Source organism: Manduca sexta, chromosome 16, assembly GCF_014839805.1.
Source record: "Manduca sexta isolate Smith_Timp_Sample1 chromosome 16, JHU_Msex_v1.0, whole genome shotgun sequence".
Taxonomy (NCBI): domain Eukaryota; kingdom Metazoa; phylum Arthropoda; class Insecta; order Lepidoptera; family Sphingidae; genus Manduca; species Manduca sexta.
The window spans coordinates 9,362,529-9,385,975 of record NC_051130.1 but is presented as its reverse complement, the minus strand read 5'-3'; the positions used below and the strand labels follow the sequence as shown (position 1 = coordinate 9,385,975).

Sequence of the window (23,447 nt, the reverse complement as noted above, 5' to 3'; positions counted from 1 at the left end):
TGACCCCCGGGATGGACGGCAGCGTGTAGTTGGCCTCATGCTGCCGTAGACGCCGAGGGCGTCCTTCGGTGCGCGGGGGCTTCTGAGCCCCCATAGGAGACGGGCCGCAGGCGGCACCGCGCAGGGCGGCTGCGGACGAATACTTAGACACTTCCGTCAGAGGAAGCCCGCAGTCGTCCCTAATGCGCCGAAGAGGGCCACCGCGGAGTTTTAGCTGGTAGGCCGTGCATAGGTTAGCTGTATATAGGGTTAGGGACTCGGCCCGGCGGTCGCCCGAAGGTCGTCATCAAATCCGGGCGGCTCAACGCCGGGCCGTAAGGCACGGTTACCCCAGCATAACCGCTCAGTCGCCCCCCATGAAGGCTGGGCGGTAGTAATAAGGGACTTTCTCCGCGAAACCAAAAAAAAAAAAAAAAAAAAAGGATAATATTCTCATTTTTTATCTGACACGCGGAATGATAAAAATTTTGCCACTAGTTTAGTAGTTTTGGAGATTAGTAACAATAAATAGACACAACTTTGTAAGAATATCGTAAGTGTGACACTGTTACATCACAGAGGCTAAAAAAAAACACTATTACTCGTAAATTACAAGTTTTTTATAAACGAAATTTATTGATTATGTTTTTTTTTGCTTGAGTACCGATATACCTACATTATTTCGACTAGAGTTAAAACCAAACCGTCATATCACCCTAAATAGACCAATGAGGCGCCAAGTAAACGGTTTAATAATGAAAAATTGGCACGTAGCCCAGTTCAGGTTTAAACGACATATCCATACATGTTCAAGGAATTTGTAGATCACCAGATCGGTCTACGTGATGTCGGTCACTCGGCTAGGAAAGTGCTGCAACTTTTCCATCGCGCAGAATAAATCCTACCTCGAATGCCTTCACTGCCATTAGCCCTGCTACCTTTGCATTCATTTTTTAATTGGCGCATGCATTTGAGCCATGATATGTGCTATTTATTAAATAAATTGCTCTTATAAGGTATTAAAAGATTGCTTTTTTATAACAAAGAAATAATGTATTCTGTATTCACGGTCTCCTGGTATTTTGATTTACTGTAATGGAAACTGTGTTATAAACAAGTTAGTGTTTAGATGCACTTCGATATAAGTAGTATAAATAGTATTACGTTTATTAATACTATGATCGTAAACATCTACACAACAAATATTTGAACAACTACCATTTGAAATAACCTGTAAATAAAAAACAACGAAATGAAGGTTAAAATGGCGGGCGTGAATTCTTATTTATTCCAGACAACCTTTAGTTTTTAGTTATGAATAATTGCATGGGTCACGACTTTTTGGGGACGTCAAAAAAAGCAACGACAATATTTTCTGGTTGCCAATGCATAATGCACATAAATAGATACGAAATACGATGTTCAAAAGGCGATGTAAAAAACTTAATAACCAGACGTAATTGAATTGCATAAATATTTAATTGCGGTCATTCGCGATGACCTCTAGGGAACATTTGAAGCGGATTGTGAGTTGTTATGATTCCTATATCTAATGCTATGTATGTATTCGTACGACGCCGACGTTCACAAAAAACACTAGCTTTTGAAATTATAATGTCCGCTCGTACTGTGGCGGTCCACTAGGAAATATTTTGTTATAACTTGTTCACTACGATTATTTCTTGTTGCAAACAGGATCTTACTCGAAAGCAAATGACTGGCGAAAAGTGTAGATGTTAATTTGTCTTAATATTTTTCAGTTTGGCGGAAATTATTTGATGGTATTTTGCATGTATAAATAGAATTTTCGACGTACAAACTGCTGAAGAGAGATGGAATCTAATATTTTTAAAAGACAAGATAAAAATCTTTACGTGGTTTGTAGAGCTATATGTTCTAGGATTAAGTATTGGCTTTACTTGAGTTATGTTGAGTTTTTAACACCATTACAAATATTTTGTATTTTTTTTTCCTGGCTCAATATATTCAATAAAAAGGGGTGGTGCTAACAAAAGATTTGTCAAGTTACACAGCATCGGATCATTCGCGAATCCATTTTGTGTGGTGCATGCATAATAATGATATTTGTCCCTGGCAACGTCATGAAGCACTGAAACCACACACGTATAACATTTGGGAAACACTATACTCAATACAAAACACAATTGAAAAGATCACAAGATTTCAACGCAACGTGCAACTGTCAAGTTGTCAAAAAACACTTTGCTTTTGACATTGACAGTTGCTTAACAACTTCCAGTAACTTTAGTGACCATCGCTTTGGTAGGTGTAGCGTTTTCCGGTAACAAGTTGACAGTATCTTCGCGACGACTTACCGTTTGTATCGTCCTATATTATTTTAGACGAAGGCGAGTGATTTCCTGAAGAACACATCCAGACATATATTATATCATTTAAATTAAAAGTAGTTGGGGGTTGACTCAATTTAGATAACAAATACAAATATCTCTGTAGCTATGGATATGGTTTTAGTCATATTGTCATTGAATAGTCCTGGATATTCTCAAATAATATCCACCATCTTATTTAAATTCGACAGAGTCCAGCCTAAATTTTCCAATGGATGGCTTGATGGGGCCATGGGGAGAGATAGTGGCTGCCTAGATCCATAAATACATATTTTTCTCTATTCACCGGTCGGCGGTTCCTTCAGTTTAATAATGACTCCATTATTAGCTTCTGAAAGCATAAAAATGAGGTTTATATCGGGAATAAAGGCCATTTTACACTGGATTGAAAATATATGTAGGAAGCTTCAACACATTTTTAAGAAAACTGGGAAATATTTGGTTGCTTTAATAATATTTTTATAAATCAATACTCATATTGCATCCTACGTCTATAAAATTGGGTTTACTATTGTGTGAGATAAGATGTTGAATATGTTGGTAAATTTGTTAGTGCTAGCATATTTTTATCCGCCCAGATAGCGACCACCGTATCACAAATGAATGAGAAATGATACTCCAATTTGGGTATAATATTTGCAGTGCCAACGACGTTCGGTCGCTTAAAAATTAATGATTAGTTTTATTTAAATCATAGCTATTCTACTGCCAAATAAAATTATGAGGAGGAATTATCCCTCATGGCTCGGGTAGGAAAATGTATCGCGTTCCAGGATCAGTGAATATTCGATTCAAAACAGGCTGGGATAGATGAGTTGACTGGCAAGTGGTACTTAATCATCTTCAGTCAGTCGATAGTGTATCTAGACCCTACTCTACTTATCATGAGGAGCAGAGGGATCATTGTGTCTTGCCTCTAAAGAAAAAATACTCTCAAGTGTTCTGTAGCAAGAAGCAAAAGAAAGCTGCATACGTCTGAGATATATCTTCCTAAGTAATACTACCCTGCTCGATTCATTCCTTCATCCGTATCATAGTTTATGGTTATTTTGTTTCAGGTTTGAGTTTTATGGGACGCAAAGTTCTTCGTAATTCCTCGTAGTGCACCTATGACTCAATACGTCTATAATAGTGGGTTTATTAATGTAAGAGCCAGGATGTATATGAAGTGATCGATGAACAAGAATTTAAGGTGTTTAAAAGCTTTGTTATAAAGAATTTAGTCTACACAAATTCCAATGTCGATCGATATCGCATTGCAGATTTAAATAGCTACCTAAACATCAATATGCATCGTTAAGAGTTCGTACACCAGAGGGTTGTTGTCCTTTGTCACCAAACCACCCGGCCTTACCTACCGAACGCTACCCTGGCGAAACAATCTGCTTAATGTCAAAAATCTCATTGAGGTCGAAGAACTGCCAACAGTTCCGTAAGGTAAAACATGATTTTTTATATATTTTTTTTTCTAATATGAGGGCACCGGTCGCCGTTGCCTTGTGCTCTGATACAACCTTCGGCTTAATTTCGTCACAACGCACGCGGTCGATGAACTGGCTAGCTAAGATAGTGGCATGCATTATTTTTCGTTTAATTAGACGATTTGAGAGGGATCACATTGATATTTAGGTACTTGGCTTGTAACAAACACTTTTGCCCAACACGTTGGTATTTTATCTGATCTTAATTGAATATAATATTAATATATGAATAAATCAACATTTTATTTATTTATAACCGTGTGCGCACCTAGGATTTTTAACTAGAGACGATTTTATTTATGGATGTAGCTACTGACTGAGATTAGTGGTCTAAACTCTAAGAGGCAATGTTACCTGTACACAATAGAAAAGTACTAATCTAGGCCTATGCAAAAATAAATTCTATTTGTGTACCTTTAGTTATATTTTATCACAAATAATTTTATCGATAAAAACAGTATTATGCTTGATAGATTTTCGATGTACCGCAATTTAATGAACAACAGCGGAACTGGAAGAAATATTTGGATCTCTTGTTCCACTTGCGTTATATTTAAAGTTTCTTGCCATTTTCCGTCTGCTCGTTGCGTGCATCGTGCCCTTTTCAGACCACTAACAACAGACAAATAACAATAAATTGCATACAATAGACAGGAATTCCTGACTTGAACGATTCATAATATAAGCTGCTTGCAAAACTAATAAGTCCAAGCTTGTGTAATGTCTATGCAAATTAATAACGCACATATATTTTTGTAGGACACAAAATTAAATAGAACCCGGATCTTCCCGTGCCGTTGCAGGATCATCGTTGGCTACGTAGCGCTGCGCCATTGAAATTGAAAATTCGCACTGTCTAAGAATGGGCAATACCTTACTGCTATGTACTCCTTAATTGCAAGCAGTTGAATTAAAAATCAGACCATCGTAATGGCCGAAAAATAAAACAAAAAGAAATGTGTTGTTTACTGCTTTTTTGTTCAAATTTTCTTTGTGCAAACTTATACACATAATAAACAAAACACGTCGGTCCGTCGGACCTATTTACAGTTCCTAAACATCTCAGTCCAGATTTTCTTCGAACCACCTTTCCAGGCCCCTCATAAATAAATCCCAAATTCAGGAATAAAATACAAAACAACATAGAATGAATATAATCGAAAAATCTGAATTTTGATTATGGAAATCATCAGCTGTCCGATATTTTAAACGTTAAATTTTTTGTGTTGCAAAAGAACATAAAACTAGAATACCTATAGCAACGACGTATTTAAAGAATACAATAATTTTAACATTTGTTTCTATAGATTTACAGGAATCTAATTATGTAAGCAATTTGTATTACGACTGATCTCAATGAATAACTTATATTTGACGTTTGTTATCATAACTCAACAGTAAAAGTAACAGCTGTTACTGCTGTTTCCAATATCCCTTTGTAACTTTATTGAAATCATCCGCCGAAGCGTCTTATTTTTGCACTAAATACTTAGTAAAAAAACGTGTTTTTGAGAACTTATGTTTTCAACTATAATTCTTTCCAATATTATTACATTCGATTTACGTAAATCAATTTAAGAAACATACTTACTACATAAATAATTAAATGATTTAGAGCACTATGTTGATCTTTGGTAAAAACTAAACGCACCACTGACATTAATCTAATTCGACCCTCCGATAGATGGCTAAACTTCACAGGGAAGGTATTCTTATCTATCTTAGTTTATAAAAACATCGATAACCCCTAAAAAGTAAGCATTTCAGTCGATTGTAACCTGTCAGGGGAAGATATTGAGGCTGGCTGTGAAGTTAAAAAGTTTGCTACTATACAAATTACAAAATAGGTATCCACCTCGTCTAACTGCCATTCTCAATAAATGATCCCAATCGCTTTTTTCGATCTATCGCTAAAATGGACCAATCAGAACGAAGCTTTTTTTTGACATGCTTGCAAATTACTTATTTTGATTGGTGCATACTCGAAATTGGATTAAAGATAAAAATTGGGATCGGTAATTGAAAACGACTGTAAGTGTGCTCTATAGACCTTACAACGTGAAGTTAATATAAGTTTCCGCGAGTCAAATAAGCTGATTTCTAAAAATAATAATTACAATCGACATCCAATAAATAAGTGTCTATTAGGCTACAATGATTATTCATAATAATGTTAGGCGCCAAATTCCACGCAAAACTTCCTCGACCGACCATGACTTTAGCTCGCAAAAACATATACTATTATTTAAAATAATTGCAAATTGTTGTACACGCCATATTTACATATGTTACGAATGTGATCGGAAGTTGTGTTTGTTCGTTGAATATAAATGACAGGGCCTCATGTGGTTTACGTTTAGGGTGTTGTTCATCAAGCCATATTTCAACATCATTATTTTCCGCATTCGTACACACGGCGTATCGACTCGCAATTTATAAAAAAAATGTTCTACAAAAGCAAGGCAATGGACTTTGGACAGTGGTATTAAATACATACGTTTTTATTTCTATTTCAATCATACTAATAACCACTTATTTCTTGTAAGATGTTTGTAGTAAGTAATTGTTAATACGATGACACCTTATATACGATAACGTATAAAAAAGTTACGTAGACTAATGCATCTATTAAGGATTTTACTAACATATTTACGAAGCAAAGCAATGTCTGCCACATATTGGTTTTCCAAGCAGGTTGGCTGTATTGAATGAAGAATATGCTGGTTCACTATAGAAATAAAATTATTATGTTAGTTACCTTTATAAATTTAATTAACTTGTTACTTATAGTCGATTTCAATAAACGAAACCAATCGCCTTTTACGTGCGACAACGAAAATGAATCAGTCAGAATAGGCCTAATGTTTTTTTGGCATGTTTGTAAAGGGCTTATTTTGATTGGTTTATTCTCGAGATCAGATCGAATATTGAAATCAGTATAGTTTATTCAAAACGGTTGTGAATAAATTAATAATATTGAACACATTTTTTGAATGTAGTTAAAGATGAAACGTAAGTACGTATTAGTGACCATTCAGTTCATCAGTTTCTTAGGTAGACACCAACACCACACATACCCTCAAGCCTCAATACTCAAAGTTAGAGATACCTGCTACAATTTCGAAGCCGATAATTTTTTTGTAGAATCTCATGAATGAGCATTACCTACATACTATTATTTTGGGGCTTATTATTTACATAGGTCTACCCTTTAATGGTTGTTGGAATTTCATAATTCAGTTTGTTCCTAAATAATTGCCAGAGATTCTCAAATTAGGCTAAGACTCTATCTTGAGAAACCAGTTAATAGGTATAACATGATCATGTAGAGAGCGTCTAAATTTTGTATTGCGGTGTAATCTGCGATCACATTTGTGTTGCAGTTTGCAGAGGGTAAGCGGCGATAGCCTAGTTGGGTGTGGAACAGATTGCCGAGACGAATATCCGCAGCTTTAAATCCCAAGGGCAAACACCTCTGATTTTTCAAAAAAAATATGTGCGTATTCTTTGTGAGTTATCGCTTGCTTTAACAGTGAAGGAAAACATCGTGAGGAAACCTGCATACCTGAGAAGTTCTCCGAGAAGTCTATCAATCCACAGTAGGCCAGCATGGTGGATTAAGGCCTAATCCCTCTTAGTAGTAGAGGAAGCCCTTGCCCAGCGGTGGGACAGTATATACTACTGGTCTGATATAATTATAGAGGCGTCATGAGACATTATGATATCATGGTGACGACCGTAGTGCCACGCAGTGCATTACAAATAATTTAATGTTTAAATGGTATTTCTATTGTTAAAGGGTAGTGTCGCTCACCACCAGACGAGCGGTTTGCTAGTTTTCTTACATAGGCATGGCAAGTGACCCACTACGGCTAATAATGAGTAGGGTTCTAGATAGAGTGATAAGCTGAACGTTGAAGTATGTCGGTCTGTTTGATGAGCATTCTACCCATTCATTTAAGAAAATATACAGGCAAAGCTTGTTACTTTCTCAAATCCAAATATGCATGCAGACAGTTGCGATAAATATTATATTGCTTGATCTGGAAAAAATTGCATTGCCTTTCAACGAAGGTCAAACTTAAAAGGTCTTAAAAAAACACGGGCATTCTGCGATGCTGACTATTATTTGGCCTTTTAATTTATATCTAAAGATATCAATAACTATCAACTTTTGGCGACACATATTGCTTCTCTCCTGTCAGTTTTCCGGAAGCTATTTGTCTTTCCCTCTCCCGGCGTAGCAGCTGAAATAAAGAGGAATACATTTTCTAAAAAAAATATCCAAAAATGTCTTGTGAGGTCTTAATTATATTATTACTATTACTTTTCGGTCTTATCGTTAATATAAGCAGCGTTGCTAACTTGCGGGGAATACTCAAAATTTTTGATAGTCTCATGTTGATAGTGAATAAAATTGGGATGAGCTTTACGCGGAGAAAATCCGGTTATTATGACATCTTGCCGTTGAATAATATAGTCGCGGTCGAAACACTTCTTCAAGAACTACAAATACGTATATAATTAATTTAAAAAAAGCATTTATATTACTTATGTATAATGAACAACTCTGCCTATTTAAAAAAGGTTTTTTGCGCCACATTTAAATTTCGAATTTATTTCGACCATCATTCGCAAATCGTAAAATATTTCCTTCACGTAGCAGTGCTTAGCCAACGTGTATCGTCAGCTATAGAGACGGCTCGCAGCAGAGTGCATTTGCTGGGGCAAGTTACTAAGCGTGCGGCACCATTGCACCCTGACCCACTTCGGGCTGTCACAATGGACGCAGAGCTTTATAATACTTTTACATTTATTTCAAATTGAAATTAATTAAAAATATATATTTTGCAACACCTAATGACTACTTTGATTATTAGAACAGCACTTTTAAATGTTTGGTTCATTGTCCCTTTATTTCGAACTGTAATCATACATACAAAAAATATATACCTAGTCTTGCCATAAATATTGTAATAAAGAAAAAAGAAAATTGTTAACTGCAAATAACATTTATTACTTTTACAGTGTGTCAGTTTAATACATAAATATAAAACAATTAAAAATATAAAAGCTTATTCGAAGTGGTCTCCATTGGCTGCAATACAGTCCTTTAAACGATGAGGCCAGTTATCAATAGAAGCACGCACTCTTTCCATGGGAAAATTCTTCACTGCCAATCGTATAGATTGTTTTAGGGACTCCAAATTATCATGGCGTTTAGAGCAAGCTGTACTCTCTAAAACTGACCACAAATCATAATCCAGCGGATTAAGATCGGGACTAGACGACGGCCAGTCTTCAGCTCTGATGAAGTCCGAAACGTTCGATTCCAACCAAGACTGCGTGGACCGAGCTTTATGACCCGGCGCCGAGTCTTGCTGGAAGGACCATACTTGGTTATTGAACATGGTGATGTTAAGGGGCTTAACTACCTTCTCAAGAATGGTATCTTGATACACTTGTGCCGATGTTTTGATACCTTTTTCACAAAAATATGGCTCAGTCACTCCTTCATAGCTAACACCCCACCAAACCATCACTGAAGTCGGATAATGTCCACGTTGCACTCTGTCGACTAATTGGGAAGCTTCCTTAGAGCTTTGAGCATAAATACGGTCATTTTGTTTGTTAAAATGTTGCTCAATTGTAAAAATTTTCTCATCCGTAAACAAAATTTTTCTGTGACCTCCCTTTGCGTACCGCTTCAGTAGTTGTTTCGATTTTACCACCCTATTCTTCTTTAAATTATCAGTTAAGAAATGGCCAGTGCGTCTCTTATAGGCTGCAAGTCCTAAGTCATCTTTTAAAATACGCGACATGGTTCTAGGTGCTATCTTCATTTCCCGAGATAAAATCTTTTGCTTTCGGACAGGATTTCTTCGAATTCTTTCCCTTACTGCTTTGACCACCTTTTTCGTACGAACACTACGTGGACGGCCAGATCTTTTCTGTCACAAACAGAGGAGGTCTCATTGTACCTATTAATAGCCCGGTACACAAACATTTTACTAATACCAAGTGTATGGAGAGTTTTAAAAATTGCATTTGGCTCCATACCTACTTTGTGTAATGCTATCACAGCGATTCGGTTCTCTTTATCACCCCACACCATTTTAATATCGCAAAATATTTTACAATGTATTGGCGCCAAAATGAGAAAACACAATGAACAATCGTATAAAAATGACAGATTCGAAATTCAAATGTAATATTTTTTTATAATTAAGTGTAACAGTATTTATGGCCAGACTAAGTATATATTATGGCTGTTCTTAGTTAGTAAATAAAATTACTTGAAGAAGAGGTACAGTCTATAAATTTAGTAAACCGATGTTTTTTAGATAAAATATATTTTAATGTTATCTATGATTAGGGGATGCTTCTTCATTAATATTTTCAATGATACCTACCAAATTCACATGAAATACGTCGGCTTTGGTTGATTTTGTATTCTATTGCGAAGCAGAGATAAAACTTGTTTAAATTTTTTTAAAAATTACGGGAATTTGTGGAATATCAGGAGATTTTTGTTCCTAAATTTGCTGAATTCGACTTGGATTATGGGGTAATTTTATACATTGGTGACCCTGCTCTTATCTATCCCATATAAATAGGGGATCGCCGTCAGAGCCATTTTTAATATTACAAAATGGATTTGGCTTAGTTTGAACGACTGGTTATTCTATGTGATCGAATCCCGAACCGAAAATAAGTATAGAAAGCCATTGCCCATACAGTGTCCCTGGACGTGGGAATCGAACATAGGAATTCGCGGTCCAAATATGCCACCTCGAGAATCGAAACCGAGGAGACCTATGACCTCAACATCTACAAACCAAAAAGCAACTAATATAGTTAAAATGTTAATTACAATAAATCTATTAAACTGCTTCTTAAGCGTTTGGCATTCGGCGAAGTCTTCAATGAGCATCTGACATTTCCTCCTGCCCCTAATCAGGCCATAAGCTTCCAGACAGTCTGCCATATCCATCTCTTGCTTCGCACACCGTCCAAGGGTCTGGTGGGATACCATACCGCCAGTTATGTCTGTGAATGGCGAGCGGAAAAACGGTGAAATGCTATTCATATTTAATAGATAAATTAATGTTAAAATTAAATAATGTTCTTGGTTTTCAAATATTGATAAAAATATACTTTTTGGCAAGCCACGTCACACGATTTAAAGAGCTGTTAAAGTATTTGACAATGTTGTTTTTTTTGTACCAAATACAAAGAGATAGCAAAACATATCGACTACGTAGTCTCCATTTAATTTTATAACCTTTGAGGTTTTATTCATATGCTAAAAATTGAAAAAGTATTTTCCTAAGTCGATATGCACAGGTGGAAAAAGACAAGTTAGTTTATAACGTAAGTATTTTTTTTTTTTAGAATTGATGCATGGGTATGTACTAGGTACTTGACTGAGATACTTGAGCTGGCTTCCCTGGGGCCTTATTCTCTATGCCACACGTTATTTAGACAACGTAACGCACTGTGTCGCGCTTAGACAATAGAAATTGTTATACAGAATATCATTCCACGCAATTTTCCAGAACATAACGTAATCCGGCCGCTATACGAGTTAACATTGTCATTGATAATAAAGCTCCTGAAGGTAGAAATAGCAATGTTACAGTTGCTAAAAGGCTTGCATCACTTAACGTAAACGGCTGTCAAAGAGGGTATAACAAAGAGTATTACAAAACTACGGAAAGTGTGCAACCAAAAAATGCAGTTTGTAAACTGTTCAAATAGTTGAACATAGGTTGATGAAGGAACACTATTCATTTTCATTGAGTTGACTAATAACTGTATTAACTGTTATTATTGCCCGAAATATAATAAAATAAATTTTCAAGATGGCAAATTACCGTAACCTGCCATTTTTATATCTGCATGATTGGCAGGAGAAAATACCCAAGTCATTAAAGTCCACCTATTTAAGTCTACATAGTCCCTTTATGCCATTAATTATATACTATCATAAAGCTGAAGAGTTAGTTTGTTTTTTTCACTAATATTGAAAATAAATTAATTAAATTTTTATTCAATTTTGATTTTATTTCACTAATAGGAAGCTACTCACTCCTGAGTGCCGTAGGCTACTTTTATCGCGATAAAACTTATTCACGCATGCGGACTCGTAGGCAAAAGCTTGTAAAATAAAAAAGTGATTCTTAAATAATTTTTATTTACATCTATAAAACAGAACCATAATGTTGCGCTACATTTGCTTAATAACTGTCCACTTTGGGGCTGACATATTCTTTATCTCCAGTTAGTTTTCCTTCGGCTATTTGTCTTTCCCTCTCAGCACGCATTACCTGGAAATAACAATTCATTTTAACTTAGTTTACTAATACATAATATGTTTTTCGTAAAGGTTTTAATATTTTGTTTTTTTTTTGTTAGTAAGAAATAGATGGCTTCAATGGCGTATTTGTGTTGCGCAGGAGATTATTATGCTGAGAAGTTACATCTTTGCCTACCCCTGAATAGGAAAGATACATGACTTATTCAGCCTTGTCATACGTAAAGAGGGCTTTTTTATAGGGGCACATGGGGGTACACAGTGCCACCAAAGGTAATTTCGAAAATATGGAAAAAAAACATCATTATAATGTACCGGGAGGGCAGGGAGGGGGGGCGTTGTGTACAAAAAATTATGGATATACAACTTTCGAGAAATAGCGTGCGCCCAAAAAAGATGTGGCGAAAAACCAAAACCAAGGAAAAATAATAAAAGTGAAAAAGCAATATAAAACAAAATTCGTATTTTTTCAGTACTTGGATAACATGCTTATTTATGTTATTTTAGTTTAAAAAGCAAACATGAAATGTTTTTGAAAAAAATTTATGAGCCCAATCTGGAAGCACATTCTTTTAAAATATAAAAGATTTTTAAGAAGTTATTAAATGACACATAATACATGAACTATCTCAGGTGTATAGTTGTATTGAAGGAAGTAGCCAGTGTAACTACTGGACATAATAAGACTTAACATCTCAAGTCTGTCGGAGTCTGGAATCTTTGTCTGATATGGCAGTATGTTTACCCAGGAGGTTCCCTGTTAGCAATTCTGTATATCCATTAGTTGGGTGATAAAAGTGTAACTTCTTGTTTTCAATGGAACTGTTATATAGCAGTATGCAGTCATTCTGCATGACAGTTTGTGCTGAGGTTTCGAATTCACTTCCCCGGTTGAGAAAGATGGCGTTGGGTTTTTTTGCTCACCATCAGCTCAGAGACTGGAATTTATGCCTCATATGATAAGCTTGCTCTTTGCAATATTTAAAATATGAATTACTGGCTCATTTCTTAACCAATTTTAATGCAGTATTCAGAATAATATCAAAATCAATAATAGGATGATCTATTATTAATATGTGGTACATTAAGTTGGTCATGATTGTTATCAATGTATGGTACAAAAATATGGACTTACAACAAACCGCTTGAACTGCTTGGTCCAGGTCTGGCATTCATGGAAATCGCTGAACAAATGAGCGCACTTCACTTTACCACGCTCCAAGCCGTATACCTCCAGGCAGTCCATGTACCGTGCCTCCTCCTTCTGACAGCGGCCGAGTTGCTGGTGGGACACCATGCCACCAGTGATGTCCGTGAAAGGAGAACGAATGAATGGTGAAATAGACATTGTGAAAACCTAAAAACGAGACTAGTTGTATAGACTTTTATAATTTACAGGTTAAAATTACGTAAACAATTAAGTTCTTTAAAATCTATATAATATTCAGTTACGCTCGACATATTTATTATGTTATAACGAAATTCTGTTTAATTCTACGTAAGTTTCACTTTACAACAAGTATTTTACCTTTTCTTTTTCGAAAATCGAAAAGAAAACAAATTTTGACAATTGACTTTGTACGTTCGGAACGCGATCAATGTTTTAGATTTTAGAATTACCTAGATCTTTGTTCTTTGTTTGTACCTCAGGTTTGTACTATGGTTATCTCTTTTCTTTTCTTGGTGGGTTGCGAGACTGCAAGTATGCTGTAGATGTATACGACTAAATATGAAATATATGGCGTTCCAAAACCATATCTTTTTTATTATTGTAATAAAATTCCTTTTATTACAATAATAAATAAATTAATATTGAAAGAAAAAAAAGGAACGTAGATCAATACATTAAATCAATAGCTAAATTCACATATATGCTTGTTTTATTTTTATTTATATATTTTTTATTCGTCCTTAGAAGACAGACAGTCTTACGACCATACTGCCTAGTTTTATAATGCTTGGTTTATATACGGGACATTTTGACAAAAGACAATCCAACCAAAAAAAGTACGTAAACGTCATCCACCGGATAAACTTCAAGATACAATTTCGTGTTTTGAAAAAGTAAATAATTACAGCTGATAATATAGAATAATTACTAGATTGTCCCTGTAGTTAAAAATGGAGAACTGGATAAGCGAAAGTCTTTCCAGATTATTGGATTTTCAAGTCCCCGATGACCTAATCCAGTAAGTGCCGAAATAAAAGTATTTCACAACATATTGTTATTTATTGGTATAAGCATATCAAAACTGCTTTTAATACTTGTTTCAGGTTTATAATGTCCATAGAAAATGAAAACGATTTAAATGAATATTTAAAAACTCTTCTTGACTTCGACAATACCCAACATAAAAATTTCTGTTTGGAACTAGTGAAGAAAAAGTTTCCTCAAAGAGGTGAGTTGTGAAGTTAAAAATGTATTTTTTGTAACATGCCAAGCTTATACTTTAAAGAAATCAGTGGCTTTGTAATTTTGTCTAACAGCACAAATTATAATGAATATTTCAGGTAGTTCATTACCAAAGCAACAGAAAAAGAAGATATCCAAAACCAAGCAGCAGCAAGAGTTTGTTACCCAACCTGAAGCCGTCCAATCTCCACCAGAGCCTGAGGGGAAAGTCAAGAAGAAGACCAAGTATGTCAACCTGTACAGCCAGGAGGGGAAGAATGCTCAGGTTGTCCTCTTAAAAGGTAAAAAACAAAAACCTTATAATTAAAGACTGCCTCAGTGGCATGAGACACAGTGTGAGATCTGGGGTTCAATCTCCAGGCCAGGCAAAGTGATAATTAGCTTTTCTACTCAGTATCAGCTTGGAGTCTGGAATTTGTGCCCGATATGGTAAAAGGCTCACACTTATCACATGGGACAGAATATGCATGATGCAAAGTGACTGCATCAGTCGCGACTCCAGGATAGCCCTGGAATTTTTAGACATGGGTTGGTCCATCTGTCAGCCAGTTAGTTTACCATTTTATAAATTTAGATTAATGAATTAACCCAAACCTAACATTTATTGGTCAACAGATTTTTCGGTCCTCAATTATATACTTTTCAGGAAGACACCATTGCGACTGCCAGGCGTCTAAACATGAGTTGATCAACAACTGCCTGCAGTGTGGCCGTGTGGTATGCAAACAAGAGGGCTCTGGACCATGTCTCTTCTGTGGCAATTTGGTATGTTTTAGTAAAGGTTCTGATGAGAAAGCTTGAGAGAGCTCTTTACCTTATGTTTTGTAGAAATGGTACTTTTCTCATTAAAAAATGTACAGTCAAAACACTAAGAGATATTAGTGATCTTGTTGTTTCCTGAAATATATTGTGATGTAATAGTTTATTGCGCGGTATTCCATGATACAGTGATACCACCTTGGTATGTCCATTTGCACTGTGGAAGAAATTGACTGCAAGACAATTCAGTAAATAATAATTAATGTTTACAAACATTTGTTTTAACATTGTCACTTCAGGTGTGCACACCAGAAGAGCAGAGAGAGTTGAACTCAAAGACCAAAGCCAGTGCCAAGTTGAAGGAGTCCCTGCTAGAGAGAAGCAGACCAAAAGGCTGGGAGGCAGCAGTCTCGCACAGAAACAGGCTGCTGGAATATGATAGAACCAGGTTTTTCATAGTACTTACTTACTCTGATGGCTCAGCGACCCAAAGTGAGGCTGGGCCTCTGAAACAAGACTTCTTCAATTTTTTTAACATTTGTCAGGAGTTCAAGTCATGCATCTGAAATTCTGTAGTGTATATAGGAAACAAAGTGTTGCTCACGGCTAAGTCCATATGAAATGCCTTTTTTCCTACAAAAGTCCCTTAAACTGTTTATAGCGCCTTTTGGAAAACAGTGCCATTTATTAAAAAAAAAACACATTCAAAATTCTATTACCTCCCATGGGAACAAATTATGGGGATAAAAAGTAGCCTGTGTGTTAATTCAAAACATGGTCTGCCCAAGTGTCAAATTTCCTCCAAATCCATTCAATAGTTTGGGTTTACTTATTAACAAACATCTAATAATTTTAAAAACTTTTCACACTTTATTAGTCATTAGTCAATAGCAATGTTTAGGGTACTTATGAGAGTAATAATGCCTTCAGCGAGCGTCGAACCCGCGTCACCGACGATGACAGCGACTACTTCAGCGCGAACAGCGTGTGGCTCAGCGCTGCCGAGAAGGACAAGCTGGATAAGTACCAACAGTCCCTGCACGAGAAGAAACACGCTTCCCGGCTCAATAAGAAGATGACGTTTGACTTTGCTGGTAAGGTGGATTGCTTGTAAGTGTAAAGATGCGTATTTATTTATAAAGAACTAAACAGATTACTGACAATAATAATCTAAATTACATTACAGGATCTAATGGCTAGTCAGAATCCAAATAGAAGTGTATACAACTTATTCAAATTAGGGGATGTGTACATGTTATTTAGTTACAAAAATAATAAACATAAAATATGTTGGCTAAGGTAAGGCAGACGATGTGGGAGTTGTATTCGACTTGGGTGACTTGGTATCCACAATATTTATTTAACTGAGCGTCGGAAAGTACCATATTTTGAAGTGTATTAGACTAGCATGGCAACCAAAGTTCAACCATTCTGTTTAAAATAGTGGGATTTTTTCATAATTTTTTGCATTGTAGCAATTTGTCATATTCAGTAGGTAAAAGTTATATTAAGCAACTAGCCTATAGCATTCAGGAGTAATGTAACCTTAATTTTTTGTATTTGACGGTTTAGTAATTCCTGAAATTAGCGCTTTCAAACAAACATACTACAGATTTATATACTAGTATCAATGCGAGAAAAAATTATACAGTTCTTATAACAATCTTAGTTATGATATCACACAATCCTATTTATATGGCACAATAAGATAATGATTATAATTAATGCAATATGTTGGCATACAATATGAATAAATACTGTATGTAAAATATTGTATTGCCTCTGCCTAAACTTATCCACAATATACAGAGGCGGCTTTAGCTCATGTGCCGCCCGTGTGCAATAAATTCCTTGGCGCCCCTTAGGAGACAATCTTTAATAATAAATTTGATAATATTAAATCAAAAGTTACTGTGTAAAGTAAAAAAGCCACTCGCCGGCCTTAGCACGGGCGCAGGTTGTTTGACAGGGCCGTGTCGCGAGCGTCGCATGTCTCTTTGAACATGTCACGAGCGGCGCTCGGCGCCCTCTAACACACTGCGCCCGTGTGCAGACCCCTGCACAATATGTAAAGTCGCCTCTGACAATATAGTTATATTGTATTTATACGTACCACATATATGTCTCTGGTTGCAGGACGTCAAATAGTAGAAGACAAGACGATAGACCACGACGTAGATGAGGAGAAGATTAGGAACATGACAAGCTCCAACACGGGCAGGAACTTGCAACAGAACAATATGTTTGTCGGAGTGGCTTCTGACAGGGATGTGGCTCCTGGCATCAATGCACCGCTATTGCAGGTAATATACTTCTTATTGTCTTTTGTTATGAGTGCATGACAAAGCTACCCCACTGCACCTGATGGTAAGCAGACTGCGGTCTACATAGAATCTCGATTCACAAGTGATTATCTTGCAGCAGTTGACACAAACATGCTAACGTCTTTATCTACAGGTATTTGTCAAGTAGATTTAATTTAAAATGAAAATCTACATAACAACAAGTAAACTGTGTTTTTTCGTTTTTGGAAATGGTTTATTTTTTTTTTGTTTTCAGTTCGATCCGTCAGTAGAAGGCGAAGGGTACGCGGCAGTAACAAGGTCCTCCGGAGTGTCGACTATATCTCGTATACAGGACGCGGAGATACAAGAGATGAGCGACACGGGCCGGTGTCTTTCCATGCACCAACCGTGGGCTTCACTACTTGTTGAAGGCATTAAAATGTGAGTAACATAGGGGAAAATGGGGACAGAATGCCATATGTATTTTATTGTATTATTTTCGGTTAGATTAAACAATATTAGAGTTACATAAATATAATAAGCCATTTAAAAGTTTTCACAAATAGAATATAGTACAAGAGTTATGGGGCCGGTAGAACAAAGGTACACTTATTGAAATATAGATATAAGAAATCATATCGTAAAGTAATTTATAGAACCTGATTTGCCAATCATCAGAGAAAAGTTACCTATAAAATAAATTAATAAGTATAATATTTTCCAGTTTCATTGCTATTATAATAAGTAGATACTATCCAATAATTTTCAAATCTGCTTTTGACAGATGTATAGTTTATTATTGTATCAGGACCATCAACAGAGATTACAATATAAAATAACTATCATCACAAATCTACATGTACAAATGGTTACGTTTTCATTGCGTCTCTGATGTTATAAACAGATGGAATACTAGGAGTTAAACACGTGAAAAGTAGTTATAAGTTCCTTCAATATTCCTGCAATAATTGTCACATAGATGGTTATTCAATGTTGTGGAGGCAAGACTGACGTCACAAGAACAGCTGATTGGATTGTTATAACCTCAATAGTTTGAGGTCAGCTGTCAACCACGTGGTGATAAAATTAGATATATTAAACATGTGGTATAGTTTATCAGCTTGGCGGTAGATGTCGCTGACTAAAACGTACATCGCGATGTCAAGATTCTCCGCCGTTTGATGACTAGCGTAGAGCGAGCGAGCAGCGGCAAGACCTTACTTCATAGGATCATTTCTATAGTAAGCTCTTCCCGAGAACTTCACACTATGTGAATCAACTCGTAACCACGATGAGGAGACGTGGCGCGGCACCCTGAGCGTGAGGCAGGCGATGGTAGATCTACCATCAGCCCTCGATGATCGTTCGCTCCCCTTCACGGGGAGAGTGGGGTGTTGTCGCTGTCTGAGTGGTATTTTTTAACCCTTATTATACTTGAAAATCCATTTATTCCACTGATGACATATCATTTCATATTGAAAATGATGTAACTGCTGCTAGTGGAGCGCCTGGGGTTTTCACCTCTGATTAGAGTTATAGTGAATGAATTAATACGATCGATGTGGGATATTGTTTTTTAAACTATAAATTGCAATGTTTACCCAAAAATTTTTTGTGCACTCCATTTTTTCATTGTTAAAAAAAATATAAAAATTTATGTTTGACCAAATATTTTCACTTTAAACAGTATTTTTAATTATATGTTAAATCTTACCTGAGTAGACATATAGGAACATTTTCAAAGATACCTGTGTATAAAAATAGCAGTAGGGGTCTCGAACAGTAGAAAAACGTGGAAGGGAGAGCGGAGCGAAAGCTGCTATGTACAATGGAATTTCTCGGCCAGTTTAATTATAAATGAAACGTACTCTCTTGTGTACATTTAAAAAAATAAGGTAATTACGACTAATGAAAAGAAAAAAAAATATTAGTACAAAATCTGTTTATTTAAATATATTACACTGTTGTCTACATCAAATATTTTCTTCTACTTCATCTATCTGTACAATAGGTGAAGTATTGGAACAACTATTTCCGCTGCACTGTAAACATGCTACACTGCAGTATAAACCACTTTTTCTGAATCCACACGCAGCTCCACATCCCTTTTTGCAATTACAAAATAACATTTGCAATAAATTATCCGGAGCAGGTAATTGATTCATTGTTATTGGGATGTACATGTTATTGGAATACTTCCATCCCCAATTTTCAATAACTACGTCATTTCCTAGCCATATCTGAATTTGTGAATGAAGACCCCAATAATATATTGCTAGCAGGTGTAGCATGTATTTTGAGTTTATATGGCGCTCCGTCTAAAACTCATGATTTAAATACATTAAGGTTTAATTCTTTCATAAAAGCAACATCCAAAAATACGAGTGTTCTTTTGTCATCACAACAACTGATGCAGCGTTTGAGCACCTTAAAAGAGTGTACCTACAAATTCAGATATGGCTAGAATATGACGTAGTTATTGAAAATTGGGGATGGAAATATTCCAATAACATGTACATCCCAATAACAATGAATCAATTACCTGCTCTGGATAATTTATTGCAAATGTTATTTTGTAATTGCAAAAAGGATGTGGAGCTGCGTGTGGATGCAGAAAAGTGGTTTATACTGCAGTGTAGCATGTTTACAGTGCAGCGGAAATAGTTGTTCCAATACTTCACCTATTATACAGATAGATGAAGTAGAAGAAAATATTTGATGTAGACAACAGTGTAATATATTTAAATAAACAGATTTTGTACTAATATTTTTTTTTCTTTTCATTAGTCGTAATTACCTTATTTTTTTAAATGTACACAACAGAGTACGTTTCATTTATAATTAAACTGGCCGAGAAATTCCATTGTACATAGCAGCTTTCGCTCCGCTCTCCCTTCCACGTTTTTCTACTGTTCGAGACCCTACTGCTATTTTTATACACAGGTATCTTTGAAAAATGTTCCTATATGTCTACTCAGGTAAGATTTAACATATAATTAAAAATACTGTTTAAAGTGAAAATATTTGGTCAAACATAAATTTTTATAATATTTTTTTTAACAATGAAAAAATGGAGTGCACACAAAAATTTTGGGTAAACATTGCAATTTATAGTTTAAAAAACAATATCCCACATCGATCGTATTAATTCATTCACTATAACTCTAATCCGAGGTTTTACGGTTTTGAATGCTCCAGACACTCCACTATGCCGGACTACGGGAGTTTCTTAAAAGTAGTACATTTTATTGTTATTTTGCATAATAAAGATGAGATGCTGACGTGCAAAATATGATTCCACATTACTGGTATGTAAACATTCTAAACATACCACCCGGTAGCATTTTAAACATAATATATACATGAATATTGAGAATTTGAGTATTAATATTACAGGCATGAAGGGCGCACGTGGTACACGAGCCACCGCGGCCGGTTGTGGATTGCGTCCACAGTGAAGCCGCCCGACCAGGACGTCGTCAGGGCGCTCGAGAACCAGTACAGGGTTTTGTATCCAGGTAATTTGACTTATTAGTACAGTGGAGACCGGTTATTGACGCCTTGCAGCCAGCCAAAAACGTAGCTGAACAAATTGACAACTTCAAAACGTTTTTACACCTTGATTTCAATCGAAATATTGTTTTTTCTTTGTGTTAAATAAATTAAACCCAGAAGTATATTAACCGACTTAAAAAAAATTAGGTTCTCAATTCGACGTGAATTTTTTATGTTACCTAAGAAGTCAGACTTTTTATTGTATACATTTATTTGCTGGCACTTTTCCAAATCATTATAACCCGTTACTATGTAACATGCGCTCCTTAAAAATAGTAAATTTTCGGCGATGTATCTATGTCAGATAAAAGTAATTCTCTGTTTCCTACTGTTTTTATATTTTTATTGAGTGCATAATTATTACACAAGCTCACGCGGCACGCCGTTTTCAAAGCGGTAGCCAGGGAGATATCTAGGGCACTGGGTGATAGGCGAAGTCCTATTACTATAATTCGCAAAATGTATTGTTGTCGACACAGGAATCTATTACAAGGCTCCATAATTCTTGGCCTGAGTACATAGTTCAAACAATAATAATAAAATTATAGCAACGCTGAATAATATACTGTCCGACTGCTGCGCGCGGGCCTTCTCTACTATTGAGAGGTTAAATTCTTTGGTCCACCATACTGCCCTAATGCGGATTACTAGACTCCAAAAATGAGTAGTAAGGGATTCACCGATACCCGAGCACCTGCGACGCCACCCCGCGCCCCCGGCCACGGGGGGTCCGCGGGCTGCTCCAGGGTCGGGGCACTATACTATCCGCGAATTAATTTGATATCAACCGCGAATAAAATTGATATCAACCGCGAATTAAATTGATATCAACCGCGAATTAAAATTATACCGACCGCGAATTAAAATGATATCTACCGCGAATTAAAATAATAGCGACCGCGAATTAAAATGATAGCACCCGCGAATTAAAATTATACCGCCCGCAAATTTCAATGATACCGTCCGCGGATTACTCTTGTACCGTCCGCATGTAACGTCGAAGTTAACCGTGGATTTCATTACCAACGTCCGCGGATTGCATTTATATCACCAGCGAATGGAGTGATGCATTAACTTTACTCATGCTCTACGGCTCATTTTCAAGCTTGGACCTGTTCCCTTTGTTTCGTTATGCTTTTGTCTTTCTACTTTCTATCAGTGATCCTTTTTTTTATTGAAAAACGCTAAGGTCTTTGTATCGTATTTCTACTTAATAACCGTTTACAATTACTCAATACTGGCCCTTTACACATTATGGCCATTGTTTGTGAAAGATAAATCAATCAATTGTTTGTCATACATAATACATTACCCAAATTCTAGGTACAAAACCTTTGCATCCTCTCATTGTTCCCACGGGTGGTAACTATATTTTATCAATGATTTACTACTTCTATTATTTTAACAATAGGTCTCGTCTCTATTATTCCCATTTCCGAATAATACGTATTCAATATAAAATTTATGGTGAAAGTTGGAAACATGTTGAGTCTTGTCTGTAATGAAACAATACTCGCTCTCCATATAAAAGCCCGACTCAAAATCACATGGTATCGTATTCCACTCTGTGCTCTGTTCCAAGCGAGATCTCCAGTTAAGTGTAATAGTGAAGTGTTAAAATAGTGAAACTGTTATAAAAATGTAAGTACCTTTTTATACTTTGACCTAACGTTGTTTATAACCAACCAGATGTTTAATTAATTGTTTATTGTATGTGTTGTCCACGAGGTTAATACATTTTAGCTGACTTCGATCTCTTATTAATTTATCATTGTTATTAACTTGTACATTTATACTTAGCATACCTATACGTATTTATCACATACTACTTACTTAACCGATAACTAAAACATTTTATTAATTTTTATTACAGTTTCCTGAAAATACTTTCAAGAGTTATTATTACGCTGATGACAACGACGAACCTAGTGACGAAGAAGGGACGCTCGCAGCCAAAGTCAAAAAGGCGATCATAGCCAATAAAAGATCGAACGAATTTAACAACATCGATGACTTTTCGAAAACCAAAGAAGAAAAAGACAAATACGAAAAAGTCATCCAGTGTTGGTCGATCAACGAGTGGTGGCGGCATTTCATACATCAAATCTAATAGCGACGACGGCACATGCATCACACCTGATTAAAATTGAAATTTACGACGTTAATAAAATAAAAATATTGCAACGATCGAACAGTGGAAACACGCTGAAGTGCGACTTAAATATTACGCAGAAAGTGACTGTGATAAGAACTTGCAAACCGTAAAGGACACACATATATACAATATTA

The 23,447-nt window shown here is 36.0% G+C and overlaps 2 protein-coding genes and 1 non-coding gene across 3 annotated transcripts; 2 read left to right on the top strand and 1 right to left on the bottom strand.

The window, feature by feature from the left end:
• Window positions 1-12,009: 12,009 nt before the first annotated feature.
• LOC115446515 (NADH dehydrogenase [ubiquinone] iron-sulfur protein 5) lies at window positions 12,010-13,830 on the bottom strand. The gene is made up of 3 exons (XM_030173193.2): window positions 13,675-13,830; window positions 13,282-13,503; window positions 12,010-12,159 (listed from the first exon to the last, which is right to left on the bottom strand). The coding sequence occupies exons 2-3, from the start codon at window positions 13,492-13,494 to the stop codon at window positions 12,070-12,072; spliced, it is 303 nt and encodes a 100-aa protein (XP_030029053.1). The 5' UTR covers window positions 13,495-13,503; window positions 13,675-13,830; the 3' UTR covers window positions 12,010-12,069.
• A 295-nt stretch (window positions 13,831-14,125) lies between these two features.
• On the top strand, window positions 14,126-21,121 carry LOC119189492 (activating signal cointegrator 1-like; the record flags this gene model as incomplete). Its single annotated transcript, XM_037439372.1, is given in 9 exon segments — window positions 14,126-14,335; window positions 14,421-14,545; window positions 14,658-14,840; window positions 15,206-15,324; window positions 15,618-15,766; window positions 16,249-16,412; window positions 17,455-17,621; window positions 17,878-18,044; window positions 21,000-21,121. Coding segments are annotated over 9 exon segments (1,264 nt in total), but the record flags the coding sequence as incomplete, so codon positions are not given.
• LOC119189529 lies at window positions 18,815-19,016 on the top strand. The gene has a single exon (XR_005112453.1). It is a non-coding gene; the product is annotated as a small nucleolar RNA U3 (small nucleolar RNA).
• Window positions 21,122-23,447: the final 2,326 nt, after the last annotated feature.

Bases quoted from the DNA above. Each gene is read 5' to 3' on its own strand.
- LOC115446515 (XM_030173193.2), bottom strand. From the start codon at position 13,494: ATGTCTATTTCACCATTCATTCGTTCTCCTTTCACGGACATCACTGGT. The intron at 12,160-13,281 runs GTAAGTCCATAT...TGTTATTTCCAG, and splicing joins AGCAGTTCAAGCGGTTTGTT to GTAATGCGTGCTGAGAGGGA.